General features: G+C 41.1%; 2 protein-coding genes and 1 pseudogene across 3 annotated transcripts; 2 read left to right on the top strand and 1 right to left on the bottom strand.

Moving 5' to 3' along the window:
• The first annotated feature begins 1375 nt into the window (after positions 1-1375).
• LOC144517742 (fatty acid-binding protein, liver-type-like) lies at positions 1376-2754 on the top strand (annotated as a pseudogene).
• A 1894-nt stretch (positions 2755-4648) lies between these two features.
• Positions 4649-10687, bottom strand: smyd1b (SET and MYND domain containing 1b). Of its 2 annotated transcripts, XM_078249749.1 has the most exons (10): positions 10566-10687; positions 10039-10215; positions 9462-9675; positions 8576-8706; positions 8334-8372; positions 7230-7425; positions 6771-6863; positions 6526-6689; positions 6229-6397; positions 4649-4886 (listed from the first exon to the last, which is right to left on the bottom strand). In XM_078249749.1, exons 1-10 carry the CDS (start codon positions 10685-10687, stop codon positions 4722-4724), a joined length of 1470 nt encoding a protein of 489 aa, XP_078105875.1. In that variant the 3' UTR covers positions 4649-4721. The 2 variants fall into 2 exon arrangements, with proteins under 2 accessions (XP_078105875.1, XP_078105876.1); XM_078249750.1 differs by lacking the exon at positions 8334-8372.
• An 8958-nt stretch (positions 10688-19645) lies between these two features.
• On the top strand, positions 19646-26048 carry lzts3b (leucine zipper, putative tumor suppressor family member 3b). Its single transcript, XM_078249748.1, has 7 exons — positions 19646-19887; positions 20370-20840; positions 20921-21088; positions 21256-21384; positions 21860-22051; positions 22374-22604; positions 24869-26048. The coding sequence occupies exons 1-7, from the start codon at positions 19678-19680 to the stop codon at positions 25949-25951; spliced, it is 2484 nt and encodes an 827-aa protein (XP_078105874.1). The 5' UTR covers positions 19646-19677; the 3' UTR covers positions 25952-26048.
• Positions 26049-26981: the final 933 nt, after the last annotated feature.

Raw genomic sequence — 26981 nt, 5'->3', positions numbered from 1 at the left:
GCCCTGAACGCCACACAGGTGTTTATAGTTAATGTGGCTGGCTGGACCTTTTCCAGGACTGTGGTTAGACTGAGTGACATCTTCCTGAGTCCACTGTTAGTGTAGTGTTGACAAATTACACCTTTTGTCATCCTTATTGGTAGAATTTGTGACCTAATTTCCCATCAAAGCGCCGGCCCACCTTCAACCTGAAAATAGACTAACCAGCCAGAATAACTGAAAACACCATGTGTGTTCAGAGGCTTTAATTACTATTACATTAACTGGTACAGCCATAAAAATGCAGCGTTCATAATCCTGTAGCTGGTTGGCAGGGTAAAGGGTTTAGACTGATTATATAGTGTGCAAAATGTTAAGCGGCTAAATCAACTTGTCTTGGAAGTGTACAAAACTGACCAATTGCGCTCTAGTCTGCACCTAGCTCTGACTTCCCTCATTATAGCCTCGTTCACATGTACTGCAAACCTGAAATTCTCTAAGACAAAACTCCAATGTCCAGTTAGATCGGACATGGCACACTTTTCGTCCTCCCAGCTCCCTTGGGTTTGTCACTCACAGAAGAATCAATGGCCCTGTAAGTGAACATACAGGTTATTTGACTCAGCTTTTTGTTCTCAGAGTACAGACAGCTAAAACATTTTGATAATGTCCAGATAAGGTTGACTATATAACATGTTGAGGATTGTTAACAGTAATACATAGGCCAATGGACATTTTGTCCCACAGCAGACATTCTCTAACAAGGCTCATAATTGCTGAATTAATGCTGAAATCATAACTGGTTATTATATAGGTTAAATGGGTTATATGAAGCCTTGGAAGTATAAGACATGTCAGAGGCACCGAAGCATCTGGGACCAACACTTCAAATCTACTGAGATTTAGCGACATAAGTTGTTTCTGTGGATATCCGTCGAGCTCAGTTTCTCTGGTTTGCTTGTATATTTGCGTATTACCTAGTTTTTTCCCATCTTACTTTCACTCAGCAGAAATGACTAGTCACTGTGTCCACATGCCTTTTTCCTCCTGTCTGTTTAGCGTGTAACATCTCTAACTGTCCTATCGGTGGGAAAAGGTTTATGGATGCACTGCTGCGAAAAGCGAGTTGCTTTTACCTATAAACTCACATGTAGCAAACTGACAGTCTGCTTGAATAAAGTTAGTTTTTTTCCAAATCAAGTCCATTTATTTATCTAGTCCAAAATCACCCTTCACAAAGGGTTTTATATGTACAGCATACGTCACCCTCATCTTTATACCTTTGATTTGGAGAAGAAAACAAACAAAAGAACCTTAAAATGAATCCTTAAATAGATAGGAAGCCAATATAAATAGGGTAAGATTGGAGTTGTCCTACTGGACCTGGTCAACAGCCATGAAACAGCATTCTGGACTTGCTGAGACAGGAGAAAAGGTAAGTTAAGATAAGCTGTTTAGACTTCCCAGCTGAAGAAAGGACTCCAAACACTAAGCAACCTTGTTAGCTGTGTTATCTGAAGCAACGAAAAGGACCTCAGTCCTCTCTGCAATGAGCTGTAAAAAATTGTTTGCCATTCTCTCCTAAATGGCAGTCAGACATTTGCGCAAAACAGCGTTTGTCATTCTTATCAGGCTTAAAAGAGACATACAACTAGATATCGTCAGTGTTACGGTGATATAAGATCTTTAAATTGGCTAATAAGAGTTATCTAACTAGTGTTGTCACCCTGTACCTCTTATCGCTGACTTTCTTCTTCTGCTTTATTATTAGCAGTTGGCAACCAGCTTTAAGGTGCATTACTGCCACCTACCGGACTGGATTGGACTGGATTCATCTGCAGTGGTGGATCTTGAAGTGAGCTGGCGCGGCCTTAATTTGAGACACCCGTGGTAAATGATTGCTGCACTGGAGTTTGAGAGTATAAAACAGGCAGCTAATCAATTCTCACTCCTACCTTCACTGTCTGCCGTCATGTCTTTTTTTTCCTTTCATGAAGGCCGTTGGTAAGAGTTCAGCTTTCTTTCATGTGATGTTTTAACCAGTAGCTTTAAAAGTGTTCACACTGTGATTTTGGAAGTGCTTGTTTAATAGGGCAATTCCTTGACAAAGTTGGAACATAAGAAGTATTTGTAATCCAAAATGGTTATCTGACTTGTTACAACTGAATGAAAACTTGTCAGCCAGGGAAATGCAGCACTTCTTGTGATTGGTGGTTTCTCAACCAGCTGTCTTAAGGTCTCCCAGATGAACTCATCCAGAAAAGCAAAGCTATTACGAGTTGAGGAGACTGGTGACAACTTCAAAGTGACGGTCACCACCGTCTCAAAGGTGCTAGTAAATACCTTCACCATTGGACAGGAGGCTGAATTGGAGACTGTCACAGGGGAGAAGGTCAAGGTAAGCCAGCACTCTAAATTTAAAATAAAATGTATTAAACTTCATCCTTTTAATGGAATAAAACGACACTCGACTAATGTTTATATCATCATGCACATTAGTCAACATTGCCTAATTGTCTCTGATTAAAATGTATCTTGTATCATGCTGCTTTTTAAAGACGTTGGTTCAGTGTGATGGCAACAAACTCAAGGTCTCCCTGAAGGCAATCAAAACCATCACAGAACTAGTCGATTCGAACACAGTTGTCAACATGAGTAGAAAACTTAATTTCTGTCATTCAGTGTTGCCTGACTAGTTTCTAATGACTTTCTTTTTTTCTCCAAACTATGACTGTTGGCGGCATTGTGTACAAGAGGACGAGCAAACGCATGTAATGCCTGCACTTAGGATAATAAAATGTAAAAAAGGCAAAGCTTTCTTGGTTTCTTTGGACTAAATGTCACTGAAATATCAAAACGGGCAACTAGCAGTTAACATGTATTTCTTAAATTACTAGTACATTATCTGGAAGAGCCATACAAATAATGCAGTGTTCAGAATCCATGTGACTTGGTTGGATTTTGTGAGTATGTGTTTAGAATGGACCTGGCTTAAGTCCTGACTGCAGGGGGTTTAACAAATAAATAATGAGCAACATGTTAAGGAGGTAATTCAACTCCTGTGTTGGAAATGAACAAAAGCTAAAAAAAAACTAAAAAACTCACCAGTCTTACATCTGGCTGAATGTGATTTCCCTCATTATAGCCCCTGTCATGCATGCACTGTAGACCTGAAGTTATCTAGATCATGCCACTTGTGTAAAACGGTAAGGAAAACATCAAGGGTTGAATTGACATGAAGACCGCAACAAAATGTCTACAGACATGAGATTAGGCAACATCTGTCAGTAAGGGCCAACCACTCATCAGACAATTCAAGGAACGGCAAGAGACTCAGTGGTTTATGACCAATTATGAGGGTACGTGATGCAGTATAATCCGCCATGTCCTGTCGGCTGCACTCTCTACCCTGTGCCACCCCTCGTCTAAATATAAATCTAATTGAGAATGTATGAGACAGACAATCTCCTGTTTGCTACATGTGTAAAATGGGAACTCCGGACTAGGTACCTTATTCCTCCGACATTGTCCAGATGTTCATACTGTATAACGGCTTCTCTTACAGCAAAAGAAGTCTGGCAGTGTAATAGGGCTATACATTTGGAAAGTGGAAAGCTTGAGAAGAATCATAAAATGGCAAAATTGGGGAATGCCAAATGTAGCTGCATGCTGAAGAGTTGACCTCAGAGTGCAGGGACACCCAATGAACAGCAGATGGGGAGTCTGACTTGCTACAGAACATTGTAATGTGTAGTGAGCTGCATGTGTAGGGAGTCAGGGCACCTCCTGCTGATCAGTGTGACCTAACTTAATCCAGCTGCTGGCTACAGCTATATACAAAAGTATTAGCTTTTGAGGCCTTAGTTGTGTTTTCTGTCAACACTAGCAATAGCAAGTTCACTTAATAAAAGGTTGGACCCAGGACAGTTTCTTCAGCTGTCAGACACACTCTGATGTGCTTAGGTGCCTCTGTGTCCCAGCTGTTTTGGAAAAAATTGAATCCAATGATCATTTCAATATTAAACTTGTTTTTTCTTCTGAAATTGTCCTCCATAATACTGCCCACTTTGTGCAAACATACTGTCTTGTTTCAAACAGAGCTATAAAAGAACGATCCATACCAATATTTCCCCTGAACAAAATGCATTTTAAAACTACTTATGGGAGTAACAGGATGTCTCTAGTCCACTAGGTTGGCATATGGAAAATAGTGCAAGAGACTAAATTGTCTTTCAAACTCAAATTACAAAACCGTTATCTCAATGAACTATTTCATTACATGTGTGCAGGCAACACTTATTTACAACGCTAGAGACATCTTTGGGTGGGTAGTGGGGTTCTAAACTTTGCCTCATTCAGGGTCAAAGTATTACATACTGGTGATCTTTAACCTGTTCTGGCACACAATGGAAACCATATCCATTTACCAAGAACCAATTTAGTTTCATTAGAGGACAAGTTGTACCTGCTAAGCATAATGAGCAACAGGTGTACAAGTGCCTTGCACTGCAGATTTAAAAATATTTTTTTTTTTCTCTCCAACATTATAATGAATTTTTGTGCTTCCACTTGGTTTGGAGTAATGAAAACAAAATTATTGAGTTTGACATGACATATTTTTAATGAAAAGTGTAACTACAAAAGTGAAATGAAAATGATGTGACTAAATGTGTTGACTCACACACCAACACTCAGAAAAAGGTTGACAGTAAACAATATGTAGTTTTTCTTGATCTTTTTAATTACTTCCTCCGGTGGAAGAGATTCTTGATTCCCTCTTCCATAGAATTGGGCTCATGCATCATGGCCATTGGTTTGTTTTTCAGAGCTGCCTCTCTCATACTGTGGTAAACATACTCATTCTGCTTGAACATCCTCAGCTCCATCTCTGTCTGCATACGCATCGCCTGTGGAAATATCAGGAAAGACACATCAGCGCTGTAAATGTTCACCCATGAGTTAGCTATAGTATAGTAAACTGCAGGCTTGGCCTGTTTTTGAGTGCACAGTTTTGTTCACTTTGTACCAGAATAGTATTTACAGTAATCCACAGATATTGACAGACATACCACAGCTGCAAACTGCATCAAATATAAGTATTTTGTCCATTTCTCATGACAGCTCAAATCTTGCCAAAGAAATTTGTATTTGAACCTGTGATTTAAAGGAGGCTGTCAGGGTTTTGGTATTTTGTTCTGTTTTATTGCGGTAGTCTTGTTTTTCTGTTATGTTATGTTCTGTTTCCTGTTCTATTTTGTAGTCTGTCTTGTCTCCCTTGTCTTGTCTAGTTTACTTCCTGTCTTTGTTTGTTTCCCGCCTTTTTTGATTGTTCTGCCCCACCCTGATTTGTTCCACCTGTTGTATCACCTGTCCCTTGTTAGTGTTCATTACCTGGTGTATTTAGTCCCTGTTCTGTATTTGTCTCTTGTCAGAGTACTATGTTGAGTACTATCGTGGTGTGGAGCTAGTTTTCCTGTTTCTTCAGGACACTTGTTGTTGTACCCATTGCCTAATTAAATCTTTGAACTCAAGCACTGCTCTGTCTTGACTGCATTTGGGTCCAAGCCTCGCCACACACTTGACAGATCCTGACAGAGGCACATCCAAGTGCAGTGATTTTTGACCCGCTTGAAAGCAGTGCAAACAGCTATGAACGCAACAGTTGACATGGCAAACTTGTTAGCAAACAGTTGCTTATTTACACATCCAGCAGTCACAGAGCAACAATAGCATTTATTTGGACTCGTATTTGTGTCCACCTGTTGAATCTTAAGTCCAATACTTACTCTCTTTCTAGATCGGTTTTGAGTCTCCACCAACTCCTGAAGGAAATATCTGGCTCTTTAGCTGCTAACTGCTCCACTGTGTTCAACATCTAGTCTTTAACTCTTTTAGTTCTGAGCAGGTAGTGTACAGTGGGTTTTAGAGCTTTTTGCTGAAAATAGCTGCCTGTTGTGTTTGAAAATGACCCGATGAGGGCGGTGAGAGTGACCCAGTAGAGTAAAATTGCAGACTGGACAGCTAAACAATGAACTGAAAGTCACTATAAAGCTCTGTAAAGCAGCCGAGGGGAGCTGCAGATTCATTCGTTATTATGAAAAATATTGATTATAGCAGCTTTAACATTATCTATGGAAATTGGTAACATGGCAGTTTACCTGAAAATAACATTTAAGCAGAGTCCAAGAAAAGCTTAAACACATCCAAATGCAGTTGTGTATGCCGATTCTGAGATTATAAGGTGTTTACCTCCAGGTCCTTGGTGATGGGATGTGTTGGGCCGTGGGTGACCATGAGAATGGCGTAGGCCTTGCAGATCATCCCGTGGCCAACCTCGATCTCCCCAGCTTGCCAGTGAGTCACTCCTGCTCGCATGGCAGCCATACCGAGACCAGCATTGTTTGGGTGGTACAGTTTCCTGTCAGGTGAAGAGATTTGTTTTATTTTAGTATTAATTTATTCATACTGGAGACTCAGTGTGTTTATCACAATCATTGGATATAATATGATGCCTATGTGTATCACAACAAACATCTCTGTACTCACATGTATCCCTGCACCATTTTGCGGGCGTATTCTGCAGCCTCATTAAAGAACTGCAGGTATGCTTGCACCTCACTTAATGTGCTCCACATCCTCAGCTGGTAGATGTGAGTGTCAGCCAAAACCGGCTCTGTCTTCTCTATGCAATCCTTGCAGATTTTCACCACCTGAAAAGAAAACAACATAAATAGATAAATCTTTAAAAAAAAAAATTTAAAAAAAGTGTTGTAGGTGACTTGATACAATACCTCATGGTAGTTGCCATTTAGTCGAGCATTGTCCATCTTCTCCAGCATTTGAAAGCAATAATCTGTTGCCTCTTTCACTTGTTCCTCTGTAGGCTACAAAGTGAAAAAGGGAGGCATTGATCAAATTTTAGATAAGATAAGAATTCCTGGTACGTGATAAAAAACAAACATTGAAATATAGTCACTGCCTTGAAGTAAGTTAAGTTTATTGCAGTTCTTTTTCTTTACCTCACATTATGTGAATACGTGCCCTTACGCACAGTTTGGAAGTTGGGAGTTATCTTTGCTTAAAATAGTTACTGCTGTTCTGCTTCTTATGTTTGCTGTCTGCCATTATCAGCCGTGTCAGTACAACATGTAGTGAGAGAGTTCTGTCCTTTTCTACCTTGTACAGTAAAAAATCAGTTTTCTGGTTCATGAAAAACTACATTAAAGACAAACATTTACAACGACACAAACCTTGACACCATCCACTTCCAATCCCCCCAACTTCAAGTCATCTTTGATGTGGTTCTTGCAGTGCTCACATGTGCAGTCAAAGAAGTATTGTGTTTTCAGGAGCCTTCGTCTCTCCTCTGACAAATTCAGGAAGTCCACGTATGAGACCGTCAGCTCCTCTCCCTCTTCAATCTTACCTAAAGAACGCAGCTCAATCCTGAAGAAGAAAAACATAATTCAATACAAGCAGAATTTAGTTCATTTAGTCTTTTATTTACAGTTTTAGGTTGTTGGTAAAATCCTGTTCTATACTGTGGCTTTCAGTTTAGTTAATCCAGTTGAAGGACTGTACGGTTATTAATGAAGATTATTTCAAACTTAAGCCTAAATTTTGTGAATGTACCACTTTTCTAAAAATGTAAATGCATTAACTATAAAGCAGCAGAATATTTTATACAAGTCTGGAACTTTTCTTTTGGGATATTTTTGTTAATTTGTTGTTCAGCTAGTTTTCCAAGTTGTATTTGTTTTCTTTCCACATTTAACAAATGTGCGACAAACCTATCCACATTTAGTAAATGTTAGGCTTAATTATGAAATAACAATGGATATTAAACAAACAAATTTATCAAACGACTTAACAAATGTATTTACATTAAATATTGTTTCAGACTGGTGTTATATGGTGTTAGTGGTGAACTAATAGGAATGAATGTTGTTATAAATGAGAGAAGATTTTAATACACTCTTACACAGCAATCTGTTTCAGCATGATGGACAGACACACATTTGCGATCACACAGGGACAAACACACAAAGTGACCAACCACAGGACATGAGTGAAACTTTGTGTGGACAGAAAAATAATACCAGCCTTTTGTTATACTAAATAAGCTAAATACAGGTTAGAGCATTCAAGTAGCATATGCACATACTGATGTGAATACTGAGCCACATCAAACCTACAGTGCATACTACAGAGCACTACTGACAAAGACTTAAATTTTCTATGGTGGATGGAGGAGGGAGAATGCCGGTTATACATACTGATGTGTTTATTAAGCATTTAATGTCATAGTCTCTAGTAAATAAAACTTTGAAAAGGCTTAGGTTGAGGTAACGCACCTCCGTTGAGAATGAAACATAGTATTCACAGCCGATTGACTGAAAGGCAAACAGGAAGCAGTTTTACACCGATTGCAACTTGGCAAACACACATTCACACACAATACATAACAGCACACAAACACACAACACAAGAACATTTTACATTTTAATCAAGTCAGAGTCAATTTCAGCTGATTACAAACATAACTTTGAAAGGACAAATAGAAACTAAATGGCTTTTTTTTTTCTTTTTTACTTACTTGCCGTGGTTGAGGATCACGGTGCAGTTTGGCCAGCAGTCATGATTCACGAGACACAAATTAGCAAAAAGACCAACTCCCACTGCCTGAAGGCCCCTCTGGTCACTCACAGTGAAACCGTTACAGTTAATCTGAGAAAAAGAGGGCAAATATTAATGTGAACATGGATCAGTTAAAATGTAAGGAAGAATATAATGAAGGGGTTAGTGCAACTTGTGTATGTTGAGAATTAAAAAAATCTTAGGGGCCTCAAGATGATAACATGATATGAAATAAACATTTCTACAACACAAATTACGTTCTCCTTTCTGACTATTTTCTAATCTTTACTTCTTTTTATTGTGAAATACTATAGAACTGGGGCCTGTTTTTTGCCTGATTATGAAACTAGTTGATCTTATATTTTACCACCGCTGGTGGGTTGATTAAAGGTTACTTTGGGGAGTTTTTGTCAGCTCATGTGGTGTATTACATATACTTCATATTCACCAGGTTAGCCACTGGTAAAATATGTTACATGGCCTAAGCTGCAGTGTGTATAAACCTGTTATTGTTACAGCCTAGACATGTTGCTAAGCACAGGATTTCACAGATAGATATACAATTTGTGAATAGTTAAAGCCTGGCACATTGTGTTCCAGCTGCCATCAAGTATTAGAGTTAATGTCACAACTCGTGGATGAAAATATTTAAATTTAAGAGTTAACAAGTTTTGGTCTCTGGGAATCTAAACTGTCTAATTTGGTGAAGAGTGGCAGGTTCAGCTTATTAGCTTTCTGTCCTTTAAAGAATAAAAGGCCCTGATTTGGGACACAACATACGGTTTTAGATGCAGCCACATATTTGAAACTGAGGGATAGCCAATATAGGCATAACATAAACGCACCACTCCAAAAATATGTGAGATGTTATCGATCGTGTGCTGCTTGCTGGTACGGGGCCAGAAGTCCAGGAAGTTGTGGATGTCCACTTTTAATTCCTTCAACTCATCCTCTTGCATATCATCAATGTGGTCTTCCAGCTCCTCCAGGGTGGTCAGCTGCATGTCAGACATCACGCTCCCCTCTTTGTCAAGGCGCCATATGATGCGGGCCACCAAGCTGTCCACAAAAAAAGAAGAGTATTAGATGACAGGTGGATAAGAGGGTCATGATAAAATCAGGCACACATTATCGAGACTTATTATTATTAACGACTTATGGACACTGACTATTTATAATATGTGTTCTTGTGGTAAAATAAGCAAAATGAACATTGCACCTAACTCCTCTTTTCCGACAGTATGATAGACAATAGTACACTGTGGAAAACAATTTAAGAAAAAAACCTCACAGAGAAAAACTAGAAGAATTAGTGTGCGGGCTTCATTACCTGTGCTTTAAAAAAGAAAAGAAAAAAATATCTAAAATCAGCATCATGTAACAACTTTCTAAGACTCCCTGTTTCCTTTTCCTTGCACTTACCGGATGTTCTCGTTCGGTACTTTGCCATAAGCTTTGATTGCCCCACACTCTTGCTTGTGTTCTGCCCAGCCAGCGCGCTGGCAAGTTCGGTCACAATAATGACCAAATTTGCACTGTCCGCACCTCTGTAGCTTGTCTTGTCTGCGGAAACAGCTGTGGCAAATACGCTCTGATAGACTGCAGAAAAAGAGATGAAAGATGTTATGATCCCTATATTACAGCATGTACACACTGTAGATACATTACCCTTATAGTTGTCAAAGGAAGAGTTAAGCACCTTACTGGTGGCCAAATGCTGTGTTATGTTCTCCTTTTTATATGAATTTCTACCAGTTTGAAAACGGTCTTTAAAAAGTTAATTCTTTCTATATTATTTTCAGATCACATCATGTCATCACAAAATATTCTCAACTCAACATCACCAGTCTTCCTCAGCAAAAATATATTGTTCATCTGCCTCCAATATCCCCATAATGACCACATCTGAACACATCTCCAACCCTTTCCAATTTGTATCATCACTGTACCTGTCAAACACAACAGCTGAAATACTGGGCTCAGAAAAAATGACGTCTCCGGCCCAAAACTCCTTGGTAGCCTTCAGACCTCTTCCCTTTCCAGGTGAGTCAAATATTGCCACATTCTCCATGATTCCTGCACTGGTTCCTGAGATAGAGGTGGTGAACTGATGAGTGTTTCAGTGGTAGAGAAAAGCTAAATGCAGCGATGGAGTACTTTAAGAAAGTCGTACACTAATCTGTGCCCTCTGTGTTCTTCAATGACAACTGCACATTCCACACCAGTGGTACTAAAATAGCCGTCCACCTCTTGAACTATACCAACAGTTACAGGAAATGGGTTGGTGGGGATTTGTCTCATTAGCCCACTGAATAAATCAAATGTCTCGTCCTGCCAATACAACCAAAAACCTTGTCTGAAAGTAACACCACTGAAACTCGCTGTCGTTCTCTCAGATTCTTAAATGTCTTTTACATTTGTGGTAGAAAATGCCTACACCCCCAACCATGAATTGGTAGGTGCCCGGTCCCTGAGGGTTATTTTTGGCCCTCAGTTGGGGCTGCCTATCAAGAGCCTGTGGTGACGTTGGACAGCTGCGAGGAGTTTGACAGAAACAGAGCTGATCTAACTCTCTGCTTCTACCCTGTTCTGGTGCTTTCTATAACTTCCTCTCTCTTACTCTCTCTCTGTACTTGGAACACACGGTATGACATAACACTATGGGGGGAACAGCTTTAGGGTCCCCAGAATGGAGGTCAGGCCCCACAATATGAGTGGACTACAAAGTTTAGGTCCCCACAGTGTACACACTAAATCTCCCTATACATGTGCATTCACATCCTCACATTTTCCACCACACCTTTTCTGCTTGCCGTGTATGGCAGTGCTTCAGAGACAAACTGGAGTATTAGCCAGTATCTACAAAACACAACTTTGTTAAAGCCTGCACTACTAACCCTTTAACGTTCAAGGTTTCAGTTGTATTCTCAGTCCTGCATTGTATCCAGATTATTTTCTTACATCAGAGTGCTCTTTTTCTAAAATGACCACGATGACTGAAAAGACTGAAGTCTAATCTATCGATAGATTATCGATAGATTATATGTGCATATTCATGTAACTTTTCATATTATTAGCATTCAATGAAAAGTCTGTGTTGTTAATGAACAGTTGGAGGTAAAAGGCTTAAGTTTGTCCAAATACAAGTGCATTGTCCATTTAATTAGTGCGTAAATTATGCATTACATCAGAAACAAACACAATGAACAGATGACAAGAGAAATAAATTTCAAAAGCAACAGGTTTAAATAATTAAAAAAGAATTTAAATTGGGCTAATCATAGATATTTTCTTACATTACTTTACAAGACAACATCACAGATTGAACACTATCAATATCACAGCAATTGAGCAAACTTTTTTCAAATTTCTGATGAAAAAACCTGTCCTTGATTACAAAACCATAAAATTAAGGGGCATTCACAAGCTTTGAGGCTTTCAGACAGAGCACTTATTAAAGCATTTTTTAGTTTTCTATATACTGTACTTTGCACATTACAGTAATTTGTGTACGTGGTTTGTGTAAAACAAAACCCACATGTAGCTAGTTTTCTGTGTTCTATTTGTTTCTATCCTTAAATATTTCACTTGTCATTGGAGAGCAGCAACCATGTTGCCTGGGTCCAGCCAAGAACAAGCAATACATGTAATACTGCCAAATTACAAGAAAGTATGATCACATATATAACTTTTAAAAGGTACTGCAGTACAATTGTGGATTCTTGCAGTACATTATGGCTCTAAATGATCTTTTGAGTGAATTAGTTTTTTAGATGTGGGAGTGACATGTAATCCCTTCATGTATTCAGTGATTTACATGAGTGGACATCACTGTCAGACTGTGTTTAACTGAATAAATGTGTGTGTGTGTGTGTGTGTGTGCGTGTGTGTGTGTGTGTGTGTGTGTGTGTGTGTGTGTGTGTGTGTGTGTGTGTGAGTGAGTGTGTGTGTGTGTGTGTGTGTGTGTGTGTGTGTGTGTGTGTGTGTGTGTGTGTGTGTGTGTGTGTGTGTGTGTGAGTGAGTGTGTGTGTGTGTGTGTGTGTGTGTGTGCACGCACGTGTCTGTGTGTGTGTGTGTGTTAAAATTACTGATATAATCAATTAAAACAGCTTGTGCCTCACAGGGTTCAACAGGAGGAGAAGATAAGCCATATGAACATCACATGCCAAGATTAACTAGATATAATAGTTAATCTTGGCATGTGACATTATTAGTACTATCAGTGGCTTTAAGACTATAATGTGGTTAGCTAATAACAAAAGCTGTGACTCTGATTGCAGTAATTCTTCAAACAATAGACAACAACCTTTCAGAACACAGTGATACCATTAGTCCTAAGGCACCACAAAAAATCAAATGACCCAAGCCATTAAATGGCTGATCCTAATACCACACCATTTATTTTCATTGTATTAAAAGTCTATGTTATCTGATTTGTAACTCTTCCATCCCACAGGTTATTAAACAGCAGATAGCAGTGGAAAAATACAAGGAGCAGGAGTCCAACTTAGCTGAGCTGGATGGTATAAATAATAGCGCCCCATAGTGGCCAAAGAGAGACCTGAGCGATGAAGCCATGGTCTTTCCCCACCATGCTTACAGCCATAGTGCAGCTGTGAGTCCATTACAGGCTGCCAGGAAATAAACAACACCACTGCCCCCTCATGGACAGTCAAGCAAGTAAAACATAAAAAGAGGCCTCCTCTTTAGAGATTTGCCAATTCAATAGTATATAAAGATTACATTGATCTAAACATGAATGGGCAACTATACTGTAGAACCACACACTACCCTACACTACATAACTATAGAAAACTGGGATAGGGAGTAAGCAAATGCATCATATCAAATGATCACAAGGTACTAAAAATGTCCTCTGAGAGGTTGAGAAACTCAACAGAAAGAAATGCTTTGGAGTTTTGGATTTACTCTGCATGTGTGCTTTGGGCTTTGGATATTCCTATCCCATACTGCAGGGGGCACCTCACCACTTCAACAGGAAAGAACAAGGATGAGCAAAGAAAAAAAGTTAACTTCAATGTGTGTAGAGAAAGAGATAACAGGAGAGGATATAACGACCATAAAAACACAAATATTTTTTATGTAAATGCTGAAAGACAACACAACAGTGTGATGCCCCTTTGGTGTCATTTGAGTGTTTTTGCTGTCTACATTGTGGAGGCGTGTCCTAACTTGTGCCTCCTGTTTGCAGGTTACTAATTAGAGTAACTCAGCTCACCTGAGTCTGGTGTGCTGAGACTTCTTAAAAGCCCTGAACACCACACAGGTGTTTTCATTCAATCTGGCTGATTAGACCTCTTTCCAGGACTGTGTGGGTGTGTATAGACTGATTGATTGACATCTGCCTAAACCTCTTGTTAGCTTTGTTGCCCCTCTTAGGGCGGGAAAATGAGACCTTTATCATTCTTATTGGTAGAAAAGACTTGCGACCTGATAAATTCCCATCTAAGCTCTGACCCACCTTCAACCTGAGCAGAGGTCTAATCAGCCAAAACAACTTAAATCACCTGCGTGGGCATTCAGAGGCTTTAAGCTGCAGTAGCCTCTGTCCCTCCCTTTCTCTCCCTGCTGTCTCCACAGGCACACTAAGGTTTGGTTAGGTTATGTTTGGTTATGTTTGGTGAGGCTGAGAGTTTATACTTTACAACACCAACACACACTCACTCATGCACACCCTACACTACTGCCTCCACTGATTTCTACATCTCATTCTGTAGTTAATTTGGTCTTATTTGGTTCAATTTGGTTTAATAAAGTATTGTTTAAACCTTTAACATGGTGTTGTCCCCCTCTTTTTTATGACCACCTGAGCCAGGTCAATAGTAAAAAGCATAAAAAGTGAACATCAGACAATCACCAGCAACTGAGAGGTAAATCCAGAGAAGTTTTTTTTTTTTTTTTTACAGTGGAGGAGAGGTGTACTAGTGTAGTAGTTATAGTTTTGAAGCATTTTGTCCTCTTGTCAATGTATGGTGGTTTAGCACATACGAAAAAAATCGCCGAGAGGTGGAGAAACATCTAAACCAAGATAATTCAGAACAGCTCAGATGTTTCTGCCAAACAATACTGATAACAATAATGATAGGAACAGGAACAAGAGGGCTGCCCACTGGATAAAAAAAACATTTTGAGTAAAAGACAATGAATTTGGTACATCTTCAGAGTACATTGGTGTATGTGTTCAAGACAACAAGTATTACTCTGGAGAAAACAAAACAAAGTACATACAAAGGAAAAAAAGGAGAGGAGAAAGGAAACTGTTGTCTAACAAAAGGTCAGGTCAGAGAAATAATTCATAGGGCATAAAGAGAGAACAGGAGGCATCGAGGAAATGCAAAGCAGACAAGCAGTCACAACGTGCAACACAACCCGACTGAGGACGGACACATCTGTTACAGACCGCTGAAGAAGTCTTTTCAAATTAAGAGCAGAGGGATCTTTCCTTTTTAACACAAAACCAGGACAACCTGCCTAATGAGTTACTGTGTGAGCACAAGCAAGTCAGTGATTGGACTGAGCAATCACATAAAATAAAGAATTGTAGTTATGACATACCAATTCAAATCATTTTATTTTATAATATATAATAGTAGACTATAACAATCACAGGGGACATGTACTTTTACCGTAAGTACATTTTCAATTTCAATTTGTCAAGTAAGATTTTCAATGCAGGACTTTTACTTGTAATAGAGTATTTTTACAGTGTGATATTAGTAATTTTACTTAAGTAAAAGAGACTTCCTCCACCACTGGTGAAACTGTCATGATTGACCCCAAACTGAGATGCCAAGAAATACTCAAACAGCAACAACAACAACAACAAAAACAATAATAATAATTATAATAATAATATTAGTAAGGCTACTTATTTATTAATATGCTGCAGGCTTATATTAATTAGAACAATCATTTGCCTGGTGATGCATCCAGCTACCCTATCAATGCTATCACTACTGTTTCCATCCACCCATCCACCCATCCATCCATCCATCCATCCAGGGGACTGTTTATGACTCTATAGGCTTTTCCCGAAGGAGAGCCTGGAAGAATGCCAAAAGGGGGCGTTTGTATCATGCAGCCAGAGGGGCGGGACCAGAGGTGGGTGTGTGTCTCTCAGCTGATGCGCGTATCAACCGACCGACTCCATCATCAGCATCCGACGCTGACAGCGGTCGAAGACAGCATCCTTAATATTACCGACCCACGGTTACATCGCAGAATAATTCAGAGCCAGGCCGACCGGGACTGACGTTGCTGTCTTGTGACAATATTATTTATTGAGGCTGCCATCTTAAAAACCGCCGAGCTGCAAAATAGTGAGTAGCGTTTGATGATGGACCGCCAGGATGCTACAATCGGTAAATCAAAGCTACTCTAGTCAATGTCAATGACGCTGTGTATTTTAATTTGGATGTATTTCTTGATTCAGCGAGGGTCGTGCGTTTGTTTCTTGTCATGGGGCCTAGCCAGTAATTGTTTGGGAGCGCAGTCGATTCAGGGCTTGATGCGGATGCCGCTAAAGCCGCCCTTGCCGCCCAGGGATGCAGAGAAAAAGGGAGAGAGGGGGAGTCGTGAGGGGAGGGGATTGAGGCAGAGCAGCAGATAGATAGGCAGTGTATTTTACTACTACTACTATTCACCCAAGTGGAAGTAAACCGTTAGTAAATGGGCTGAGAAAGGGAGGTACACAGGCATGACTGCGTCTCTATCTATCTACAGTAAGCATCTATCTATCTATCTATCTATCTATCTATCTAGCTATCTAGCTATCTATCTATCTATAGCGAGGGTATATATGCCACTGTATGATTTTGGTGATGTGAATGTTCAAATGTGAGCAAGCTCTTTAATACTTAATGTTGTTGATGGCATATAAACACAATAGCCTAAATATACAAACATATTTATTTTTGCAAGCATACAGTTTTCTTATCCCCCACATGCATATATGTGTATACTCCACTCAGTTGCCAGCTAATCAGGTACACCTATCCAAAACTAATGTGGTCTAATATAACATTCCTGCAATAAATCCTACCTTTGTGAAATTTTGTTTTAGTTGTCATTTTGGAGGCTGCAGTTTGTGGTGATGTTGAATTGCATTCTGTTACACTGAGAGCTGTCTCTCAGTATTTGTGGACATTTGTGACATGCAACAAAGGTCCCACGGCTGGACTCAAATGGATGGATGCTACCGTTATCTGGTCAGCATCCTAAACACCACGACGCCCAGAGAGGTGTTTCTAAAATATAGTCTACTCTCGCTGATATAAATGGGACACTGGACAGAATACTGGAAACATCGCTCAGTATAATGCAATACATTTTAACTACACTGCAAATTACAGCCTCTGAATATACACTTAGCTGCCAGTTTATTAAGTACACCAAGCTAAAAAAAATAATGCAGTGTAATACAACAGCCATGGAATAAATCCTTTGTTGAAACTGTTATAGAAGTGTTGACTCAACCTAATGGTCATTTTGGAGGCTGCGGTTGTTGGTGCTGTTGAATTGTATTCCATTATCCTGAGAGGTTTTTGTCCACCCCATTTATATCAATAAGGGTAGACCAGATATTAGAAACACCACTCTCTATAACCAGTTCCAGATAAACCTGCTAGAAGCCCTTTGAGCCTCCTACACATTCCCCCCAACCCATTCTGCCCAGAGCCCCAGAAACCAACCAGTATACTTAAACTGTCAGTTAGCTTGTGATTATTTGATTAAACACAAATTTGCAAACTATCAACTGAGAGTATAATAAATAGTAAATGTATTATTAGTAGATTTTGATACAGGACCGCAATACAATCCAATACAATTCAACAGCACCACAAACTACAACCCTACAAAGTGACTGTAAAGTTGAATCATCACCTCTTTAGAAGAGTTTCAACAAAAAAATTACATTATAACCTTCATGAAGGCAGGATTTATTGCAGGATTGTTGTATTAGATGGTATTCATTTTAGTTAGGTATACCTAATAAACTGGCAACTTAGTGTGTACTCAGACGGTGGACACAGGAATACCTGTAGACTGCAGCCTCATGCAAACTAATATAACAGCCATGCAATAAATCAGTCTTTTGAGTAGTTTATAATGTTGAGATGTTGACAAAGCTGTCAGGCCATAGTTTGTGTTATTTTTTGTACTGCACTTTATTGTAAGGTGTTCCAGTTATTTTGTAAAGCAATCCAACCAATGACTACAGTTTAAAAAGTTACCAAAGACTTAAATAGACCTCGTAAACTACCTTAAAAACATATACATTGAATATTTTCTAGTTTGTTGTAACAGAAATGCTTTATGGTCATGTCCATATTCTGTCACCTTCATTAAATGTGCAAGCCCAGTTTGTGGCAATAGAAGGGTTACTTCTTCAATCATTTTCTACATATTGGTTGTTAATAGGGTAAGAAGAATAAAAAATATATTTGAATGAAAAAAATGTTGATTTAGCAATTATTATTATTATTATTATTATTATTATTATTATTATTACTAGAAGTAGGGTCTATTGAAACCCTAAACAATAAGGAAGTAAAGCAACAGCTATCACAGATTGTACACAGATTGAACAAAAACATTGAACATTATAAGCTTCACAAAAAAAATATTTATTGCAGGGCTGTTGTTTTCTATTGTATTAAACTGTTTTACACAGGTGTTCCTGTATTTGCGCCCACACACACACAAAAAACCCCTTCTCCAGTTCAATGATGCTAATGGACACAAAATCCAGTGTGATTTCTGTTTTGCAATGGATTGGTGTGAGTGACCTCTTCAACAAGTATCTTTTAACCTACAGTATACACACAAACAAAATAGTCAAAAATAACTCACTCTTACCCACAAAGTCGTAGAGATGGGGACTCAAGTTTGAGACATAGACTACAGAAGAAGCATTGAATGCAAACTATTTGGACTGTAGTTTAAAGACTCCAGACTTGACTTGGACTCTAGCTCAGAGACTTGTGAGCATCTCTGCAAAGTGTATACCTACCAGATGCCATGAACAGAATAACACTGTGATTTTATCACTAAACTGGAGGACAGGTCTTATTATAACGCGTTTTACTATTTATACCCTCTATACGCCTAACTGTCAGACTTATCTGTCAGACCCATTTCATTTTTATCATGGTGGGAGGACCACGCTGCCCCTGTATGTAGGTTGGAATCTATTCTGCATTAGCTATTATTGTATAACTAGTCATTATGCAATTATAATTTTGTATAACCTTTCGTTTTTCTGTGTTCCTCTAGTGTGTGTGCCCCCACTACCTGCATTAGGTTGTGATGACCCACACTACTTCCAAATGTATCTGTGACCCTCCCCAATCCTGACTCCTAATCTCTAATCCCTGACCTTTGACCCCCACTATGGGCAGTGTTGGCAGTGGGGTGGCAGGAGAGCAGGAGTTTGCCATGAAGTCTGTGGGTACGAGGACCACCCTGCCCAGAGCCCCTCCTCTCTCTCGCCGTTGCCCTGCCGACCGCAGCTGCAGCGCAGAGCGATTGCCCCGCGCTCCGGCGACTATATCTGACGGGACGGCTTCTAGTGATGAACGAGGGAGTGTTAGCATTGCGACTGGGACCTGTACCGGGACTGACCGGCCCACCGAAACAGCCTCCTCCACCAACACTGAATGTACCATGACAGCCCCATCCAACAACAACCAGTTGGAGTGTGGCAACGGAGCAGGCAGGCGGGAGAGGGAGTGGGAGCGGGAGAGGGAGAGGCAGCGTGAAAGGGGGAGAGACAGGGACCGGGACCGAGACTGGGACAGAGAAAGGTTAGAGAGGGAGCGAGAGAGGGAGAGGAACCGGGAAAGGGAGCGAGAACGAGTGGAGAGGGAGAGACTGGAGCGAGAGAGGGAGCGGGAGAGGGAGAGAGCCAGAGAGAGGGAAAGAGAGAGAATCGAGAGGGAGAAGATAGAAAGAGAGAGGGAGCGAGAGAGGGAAAGGGAGCGAGAGAGGGAAAGAGAGAGGCTGGAGAACGAAAGGTTGGAAAGAGATAGAGAGAGGGAAATGCAGGCTGCAGGTTTAGATGTTTGTGGGAACATTGTGGGACGAGGAGCAAATGAGAAGAACAGCGTTGGCATGAACCAACACCAACACCAACACCAGCACAGAGAGATGGCAGCCACCAGAGCTGACAGTGAGAACAATCCAGGCAGCCATAACCCTCCAAACCACAACCCGCCCAAGATCCTGCCAGTGTCGGGGAAACTGGAGCAGGTACTTTAGGATTTAGGACAGTGGTTCCCAACCTGGGGGTCAGCACCCTCAAAGTGGGTTGTAATATGAATCTTAAGGGGTCACAAGATGATTATAACTTGAACCACTTTATTTGACTATCTAAGAATGCTGAAGCTAACTAGAACTGGTTAGAAAGGAATTGCCTCATGGCCAGTGTAGATAGGAGGAATGATTATAACCACTAGTAGCACTTCATGGACATGTTATTATGTTATATTGTTAAGATCTAAAACCCACCCTTTAAAAACATGATTTATTCCATCTGGCATAAACATGTTTGTAAGAATTAAATAAACCAAATGCATCTCAAGCAGTTCCAAATATATCATAATATGTATGATGCATGTCATAATGGTGAATTTTATCATTGAAACTTTTACTACAAGGTACTTTTGTCTGTGAGCTGCATTAATGTATCTCTTGTTTCTCTTACTATCTTCCTTCCTCAATCTCTCTCGTAGGCGATGCAGAACAACTCAGGCCTTGTTCGTCCCTCTGCCTTCAAGCCGGTGGTTCCCAAGAGCTTCCACTCCATGCAGAACCTGGTGGGCCAGACAGGAGGGGCTGGGAGCGAGGGCAAGACTGAGGCAAGGAGTGAAGGGTTCAGTGAGAGCAGAGGAGGCAGGAGAGTCAGGGATGGAGCAGGAGGAGAATCAGGAGAGGTCCCAGAGGCCCTGCTCCTGGACCAGGACAGCCCAGTGAGGGTCAGCAGAACTGAGGGCGGGGGAAATGGTAATGAAGTGGTTCAGGGAGGGATGTCTGACTCAGGGAGGAACTCCCTGACCAGCCTGCCCACTTACACAGGCTCAGGGTCCGGTTGTGGGCCTCCAGCAGTCCTGGGGCCTCTCAGTGCTTCCACCAGCCACATTAACAGGTTGGGCATGGTTGGGGCAGCTGCAGGCCTCGAAAAACTGGAAAAGCCTGGCTACCAGGTAAGGCTATCCTCCATACTCACTTAATGCACCTGGCTGTTGTCATCCTTAATGCATCGTGATGTGGTTCTTTCCTCCAGAACGGGCTCAGCGCCTCAGACAGCGGCCGGTCCTCTTCAGGAAAGAGCTCCTCGTCCTATCAGAGGCTGAGCCACCTGAGTGATGCCCCAGCACCTCTACGCCCCTCCCCCTCCTCTGATGACATCATCCAGGACCTTGAGGACCGCTTGTGGGAGAAAGAGCAAGAGGTCAGAGGCCACTCAGAAATGTCTGATGTGCAGTTGTTTTGCACTTAACGGACTCTCCATTAAAAAGAAGGATATTTGCCAGCATGCCCTGCCGCATTTTGTTTGTTCTTCTACTTTTACAATCTAAATGGCTGCTCTGTGGCCGGATTCCTCTTCTTTTCTACCAGGTGCAGCATATGCGCAGAAACCTGGACCAAAGCGAGGCAGCAATCATTCAGGTGTTTGAGGAGAAGCAACGTGTCTGGGAGCGGCAGATGGATGAGCTGAGACAGAACTATGCCTCGCGCCTGCAGCAGGTGAACTCACTATATTTCTATCCTCGGGATGTCACTGCACTTTATTTGTCTTTACTCGCATCTTGAGTCAAAATGGAAGAAGTGCAGAATGAAGCATGTGGTCAAAATCTGGGAGCAGATACACATCAGCTAATGTGAGAAAAAAGTGTTTAAAAAGACATTTGATGTTTTTGTCACATCTACTACACTTGTTTTATATTTCTTTGGAGAAAGCCGCCTCTTGCTACATAGTAGGTGGACTCTCTCCAAGGTATGTAATGGTTCATTTTGGAATTGAGATACGGGTAAATTCTGGAGAAATGCAGCACAATCTTTTAGAAATTTAGAACAAATCTGTCCCTGAGATACAACACTTAACGGGTCATGGCTTTAAGTACCAGAATGATTTATTGCAGGATCTGTACATACTGTATATGTTCCACATATAGATGTATAGCATTACAACTTACACTGTATATGTACATTTTGTCTTCAGGTTACCCGTCGTGCTCAGCGCTCCCAGACTGCCCTGCAGGCCCAGATAAGCCGTCTGTCCCAGGACAAGAGGAGACTCCAGGAGGAGATGGCGGCTCTGTTGGCCCAGAGAGAGGAGCTGGAGAGAAAGTGTCTGGATTACAGAAAGGAGCAGGCTGACATCTTGCCTCGTCTGGAGGAGACCAAGTGGGAGGTGAGATATGAGTATATGACTTGGTGCGCTTGACTAGTTCAGTAAAATGTTATCAGAGTTACATCATGGTAGACTGAGCAGTGGAGCACTGACTATAAGGGTGTGTGTGTGTGTGTGTGTGTGTGTGTGTGTGTGTGTGTGTGTGTGTGTGTGTGTGTGTGTGTGTGTGTGTGTGTGTGTGAGTGAGAAGCTGCCTATGTATGTAAGTATGTGTGTACAAGCAACCCACTTATATGCAATGTGATAGGGAGTATATTTACCACAGTACTTAAACACTAAAAGAATATATCACTCACCCACTCACGCATTCTTTATGTGGCAGGTGTGTCAGAAGGCAGGAGAGATCTCTCTGCTGAAGCAGCAGCTGAGGGAGAGTCAGGCTGAAGTGACCCAGCGAGCTGGAGAGATGGTGGCCCTGAGAGGCCAGCTGAAGGAGCTCAATGCCCAGCTGAGGGAGCGGGAAGAGACCATGCTGGGCCTAAAGGACTCCTATAGCTCCAAGAGTCTGGAGCTGGAGAAGTGTGAGGTAGAGCTGAGGAGAACTCTGTCAGAGGTGGGTTTTCAAGTACACCTTAATTAATACTCAACGGGCTTTAACACTGAGGATTATAAATAACAGAAAAAAACACAAACAGATGAATCATTTCAGTAGTTAACAATCCATCAAAACTGTCTCCAAACGTGGCCGGGTTGGCTCAGTGGGTAGATCAGGCGCACATATACTTAGAGGTTTATGCCTCGACGCCGAGGTCCAGGGTTCGAATCCGACCTGTGACGATTTCCTGCATGTCTTCCCCCTTTCTCACCTAGCTGTCCTATCAAATAAAGGCGGAAAAGCCCACAAAAAAAAATCATTAAAAAAAAGAATTGGATCCGGAGCACTTAAAATCACCTTTAAGTGTGTCTGATAAATCCCAGTCACTGTAAAAATGTAAGATATGACAATAATTTGTGTATAAAAGTTTAGAAGTGAACAAAAGCCAGTGCCAGCCCAGGCTCTGCAAACATGAGTTCCGGTATGTTTGCGTACAATTTAAAGCAAATGGTAAATAGCAAGAGAAGAAGAGTGGAGACAAAGAAATACTGTAGGATCTTTTTTTGTCCCAATTTTATGTCCACAGATTAAAAACAAGCCCTGTTTCTATACAGAAAGCTAAGATACACCCCATTTTGGTAAAGATATCTAAGTAGGTACATTTGTCAGCATGAATATTTGTGTCAGTCTTATCATTATTTCATCATTGGGAACACCAAGGGCACTGTCAAGGATTGTATTTTTTTTTCTTTTTGGCTGTGTGCTACATACATTTACATATATGTGCTTTTATCAACAGTCAGCCAAATCTGATGCTAATAAGTGCCTTTTCAAATAATATTAAATAATAATAAATAATATTTAAGCCCAATAGTTTGTCACAGTATCTGGTTGGGAAATCTGATCTGTCATCAACACAGAATTGTATATTAGTAGTATTTATGGACAATACATCATTCTTACTATATGATGACCAGAATCTCCCTCAGCTATGTTTAAAATCGATGGTCATATATCATCCAAAAATGAATGAAATTTACCACAAGGTGTAGGATGGTCGATTTTATCAAAGGTATTAGAATAGTCTATGAAAGGAGCAATGCAATGTTGATTACTAACCAGAGCTGTCAAAATGTAGTTTGCGACAAGTGAAATTGCAGGATTGGGATGCTTACTACTAAATCTAGATTGTTGAGTGTTTAAATCCTACAAATCCTTTGGAGGGATTCCGAAAACCTGGCGAGGATTCTAGGACAAATTGGAGATTGGGCAACATTATATATTACATCTGCAGCAATTTTTTCCTTTGTGCTGTATGAGCTCATAAGCAGCTCACACACATATAATATGTACTGTATATGATGTGTATTGCATTACTAAAGAGGAAGTTTAAGAGCAATATTCATCTCTTTTTAAGCACAATTTATGTATTTATCACAAGCTCTTACCTAGGGCAACTTACAATTCCTCATTCCTCAAGCATCATCAAAAAAGTATCCACATGATTCACAGTCCCATGAAAACACTCCAAACATTATGGACTTACGCTCATAAACAAGTTTAAATATAATAATTTTTTGTGTGTGGCATTTTAGGCCTTTATTGTTGATAGGAAAGCTTAGATTTGAAAGGGTAGAGAGAAGGGGGATGACATGCAGCAAAAGGCCACAGGTCAGAACCGAACCCGCAGCCGCTGCAGCAAGGACTGAGCCTCTGCATATGGGCGTGTGCTCTACCAGGTGAGCTACCCAGGCGCCCTAAATATAAAATTTTAATATAAAATGATGCCAGACAACAGCTTTAATGTGCTAATTGTCTGGAGTATAAGGATTGCTCTCCCACTATTCATCAAGGCCCACTACTGTTTCTGTCTGTACTGTAGTCTGACCTGATTCAACTGACTGGTCCAACAGATGACAATACAATCATTCGTTATTGTTGCTATCAGCCGTAAAATTTTGAAATGTTAAGCATATGTGCATACATATGCATGTATGTACAATGAACACAGCTGGATGTGTTTTAATGGCTGTGTTAATGTTTTTAGACATTATCTGTATTCATTTATTTTAATTTTATTCATAAAGGACAATGCAAAAATAATCAACATTTCTGTAAACGTGCCAGTGTTAGCCAGACGGCTAATTTTTAACTGTATATAACTTTGCACACTATTTATTCTTATTATGCTTTCATGTCCCTGACTTGATTTGACTTTACATCATTTACACTACATTTTTAACTAAATGATATTTTCCTGTGATATATTTTCCTTTCTACAGGTGTCCATCCTTAGAGAGAAGCTGGGCGTATTTGAGGCAGAGGTGCTTAGTTTAAAGCGGGCTCTGAGTGAAGTGAGCAGAGGAGCAGAAGTTGTTGTGAGCCCTAACTTAGCTGCTGCAGGACTGTTGCCACCCTGGGGAATTGTCCACTGTCCACGTAACCCCACTGAGTCCTCAGCCAACTCTCTCACCCCCACATCTGACACACTGCTGAGTCTTCAGAGTGATGAAGCCAAAGCCCAAAGGCAAGAAGCTCAGAGACAGGAGAGGCAGCAACGCGAAGAAGCTCAATGGCGTGACGTGCAGCAGCGACAAGATGCCCACATGCAGCAGGACATCCGAATGCGCCAGGATGCCCAAATCCGACCAGAGGCCCAACTCCGCCAGGAGGCCCAGCTTCGGCAGGAGGCTCATTTCCGCCATGAAGCCCAACTACGCCAAGAAGCACAGCTACGCCAAGAGGTGCAGCTCCGTCAGGAGGCACAGCTCTGCCATGAGGCTCAAATGCGTCAAGAGGCCCAGCTACGTCACGAGGCCCAACTGTGCCAGGAGGTGCAACTGCGTCAGGATGGCCACCAGCCACAGCGTGGCCAGGAGGGCCACTGGGACGAGGCAGGGGAGCTGCGCAGGCAACTAGAGCAGCTGCAGGCCACATTGCGCCTGGAGCGGCAGCAACGGGAACGCCAGGCCCTCAACTTCGACCAAGAGCGACACACCTGGCAGGATGAGAAGGAGCGGGTTTTGAAATACCAGGCACAGCTGCAGCTCAGCTATGTGGAAACGCTACAGAAGAACCAAGCCTTGGAAAAACGTATGAGCCAGTTGGGAGCCAAACCAAACACAACGTCCACCACCACTATTACCACTACTACAACCACCTCGCCCACCTCTTCCAATTCTTCACCTCCACCACCAGCCCTCTCACCTCTGTCTCCTCAGCCCCCACCCTCTCTCTCTGGCCCCATCGCCCTCACCATCTCCCCACCTTGTGAAGACCAGAAGGGCCCTCCTTCTCTCCACCAGCTTGCCAATCCCTGGGCAGGACCCTCACGCCTGGAGAGGATAGAGTCCACTGAGATATAGAGACAGCTCCATCACAAATTGTCCAGTTTAATACACTCACGGTGACAAGGCCTCTCACACCTCAACTACTTCAGCATACAGTTGAAAAACATTTCAGTCTACAATGGAATATATCAGTAAATTCTGACATACTTTTCAGAGCAACTTAAGACACTAAACAGCAACAAAGGCCGACTGCAGAATCCAACATTATCAGTAACAGGCAGATCATCTGAACAGGAAGTTGAACTTCACTCAACCTCCGAAGCAGCCTTCCTCTCACTAGTTGCACACCAATACATCCTACCTATGTAATCAGTGTCCATGCGAAGTGTGCCACACTGATGGATAGTGATAAGCAAAATGTTAAATGACAATGTTTAGATGACAGCACTAATTCGGGGGTCATTTAATGCCCATGCTAGAACAGGACCAAGACAATCAGGGATATTGTCAGAAATTAATAACAAGAATATTATGCGGTATTTATTCATTGTATGTCTGTGTCACTGGTAATGTAAAAGTAGAAATAGTGGTCAGAGTGTGTGATGTTAACTTGCATTTTTGGCCAGAGAGCGCCTTACTCCATTCTTTCCAGCATGCATACGAGAATAACTTATGCTGGGAACAGATTTTTTTTGAGTGTGATTTTTATTTTCAGTGCTTTAATAATAATATCAGCAAACCAGTTACACAACATTATTACACATGGCTGTTTTTCATTTAAACATTTCATTTAAATCCCAGCAGATATCAACATCAAAAGTCACACAGACTGATTCTTGATTCAGTTTTCAAGTCATTTTATGCACAGGGTCCAACATGCATGACCCATTTGAACACATCATTAAGACCACCAGAGTTTATATTTTCTACAAATTGAATTAAATAGATATGTTTAGCAGATAATCAACCCCAACTGAATATAAAATATGTTTTAAGACGTGGGAGAACCTGGTTCGCCTTTATTGCAGATTGTCTGCGGTGACTAAAAAACAAACACTAGAGGTCATTAGAGAGTTTTCACAGTGCTCCCAACTCAAATTTATTC

The sequence above is a fragment of the Sander vitreus genome, chromosome 5 (assembly GCF_031162955.1).
Source record: "Sander vitreus isolate 19-12246 chromosome 5, sanVit1, whole genome shotgun sequence".
Taxonomy (NCBI): Eukaryota; Metazoa; Chordata; class Actinopteri; order Perciformes; family Percidae; genus Sander; species Sander vitreus.
This window is presented reverse-complemented; position numbering and strand designations above follow the sequence as displayed.

Coding starts and splice junctions, on each gene's coding strand:
- smyd1b (XM_078249749.1), bottom strand. CDS start 10,687: ATGGAGAATGTGGCAATATTTGACTCACCTGGAAAGGGAAGAGGTCTG. Junction 8,707..9,461: donor TCTCACATATTTTTGGAGTG/GTGCGTTTATGT, acceptor TCTTTTTCTCAG/ATTAACTGTAACGGTTTCAC. Junction 6,398..6,525: donor AAAATGGTGCAGGGATACAT/GTGAGTACAGAG, acceptor TTCACCTGACAG/GAAACTGTACCACCCAAACA.
- lzts3b (XM_078249748.1), top strand. CDS start 19,678: ATGCAGGCTGCAGGTTTAGATGTTTGTGGGAACATTGTGGGACGAGGA. Junction 22,052..22,373: donor TGGAGGAGACCAAGTGGGAG/GTGAGATATGAG, acceptor TTTATGTGGCAG/GTGTGTCAGAAGGCAGGAGA. Junction 22,605..24,868: donor TGAGGAGAACTCTGTCAGAG/GTGGGTTTTCAA, acceptor TCCTTTCTACAG/GTGTCCATCCTTAGAGAGAA.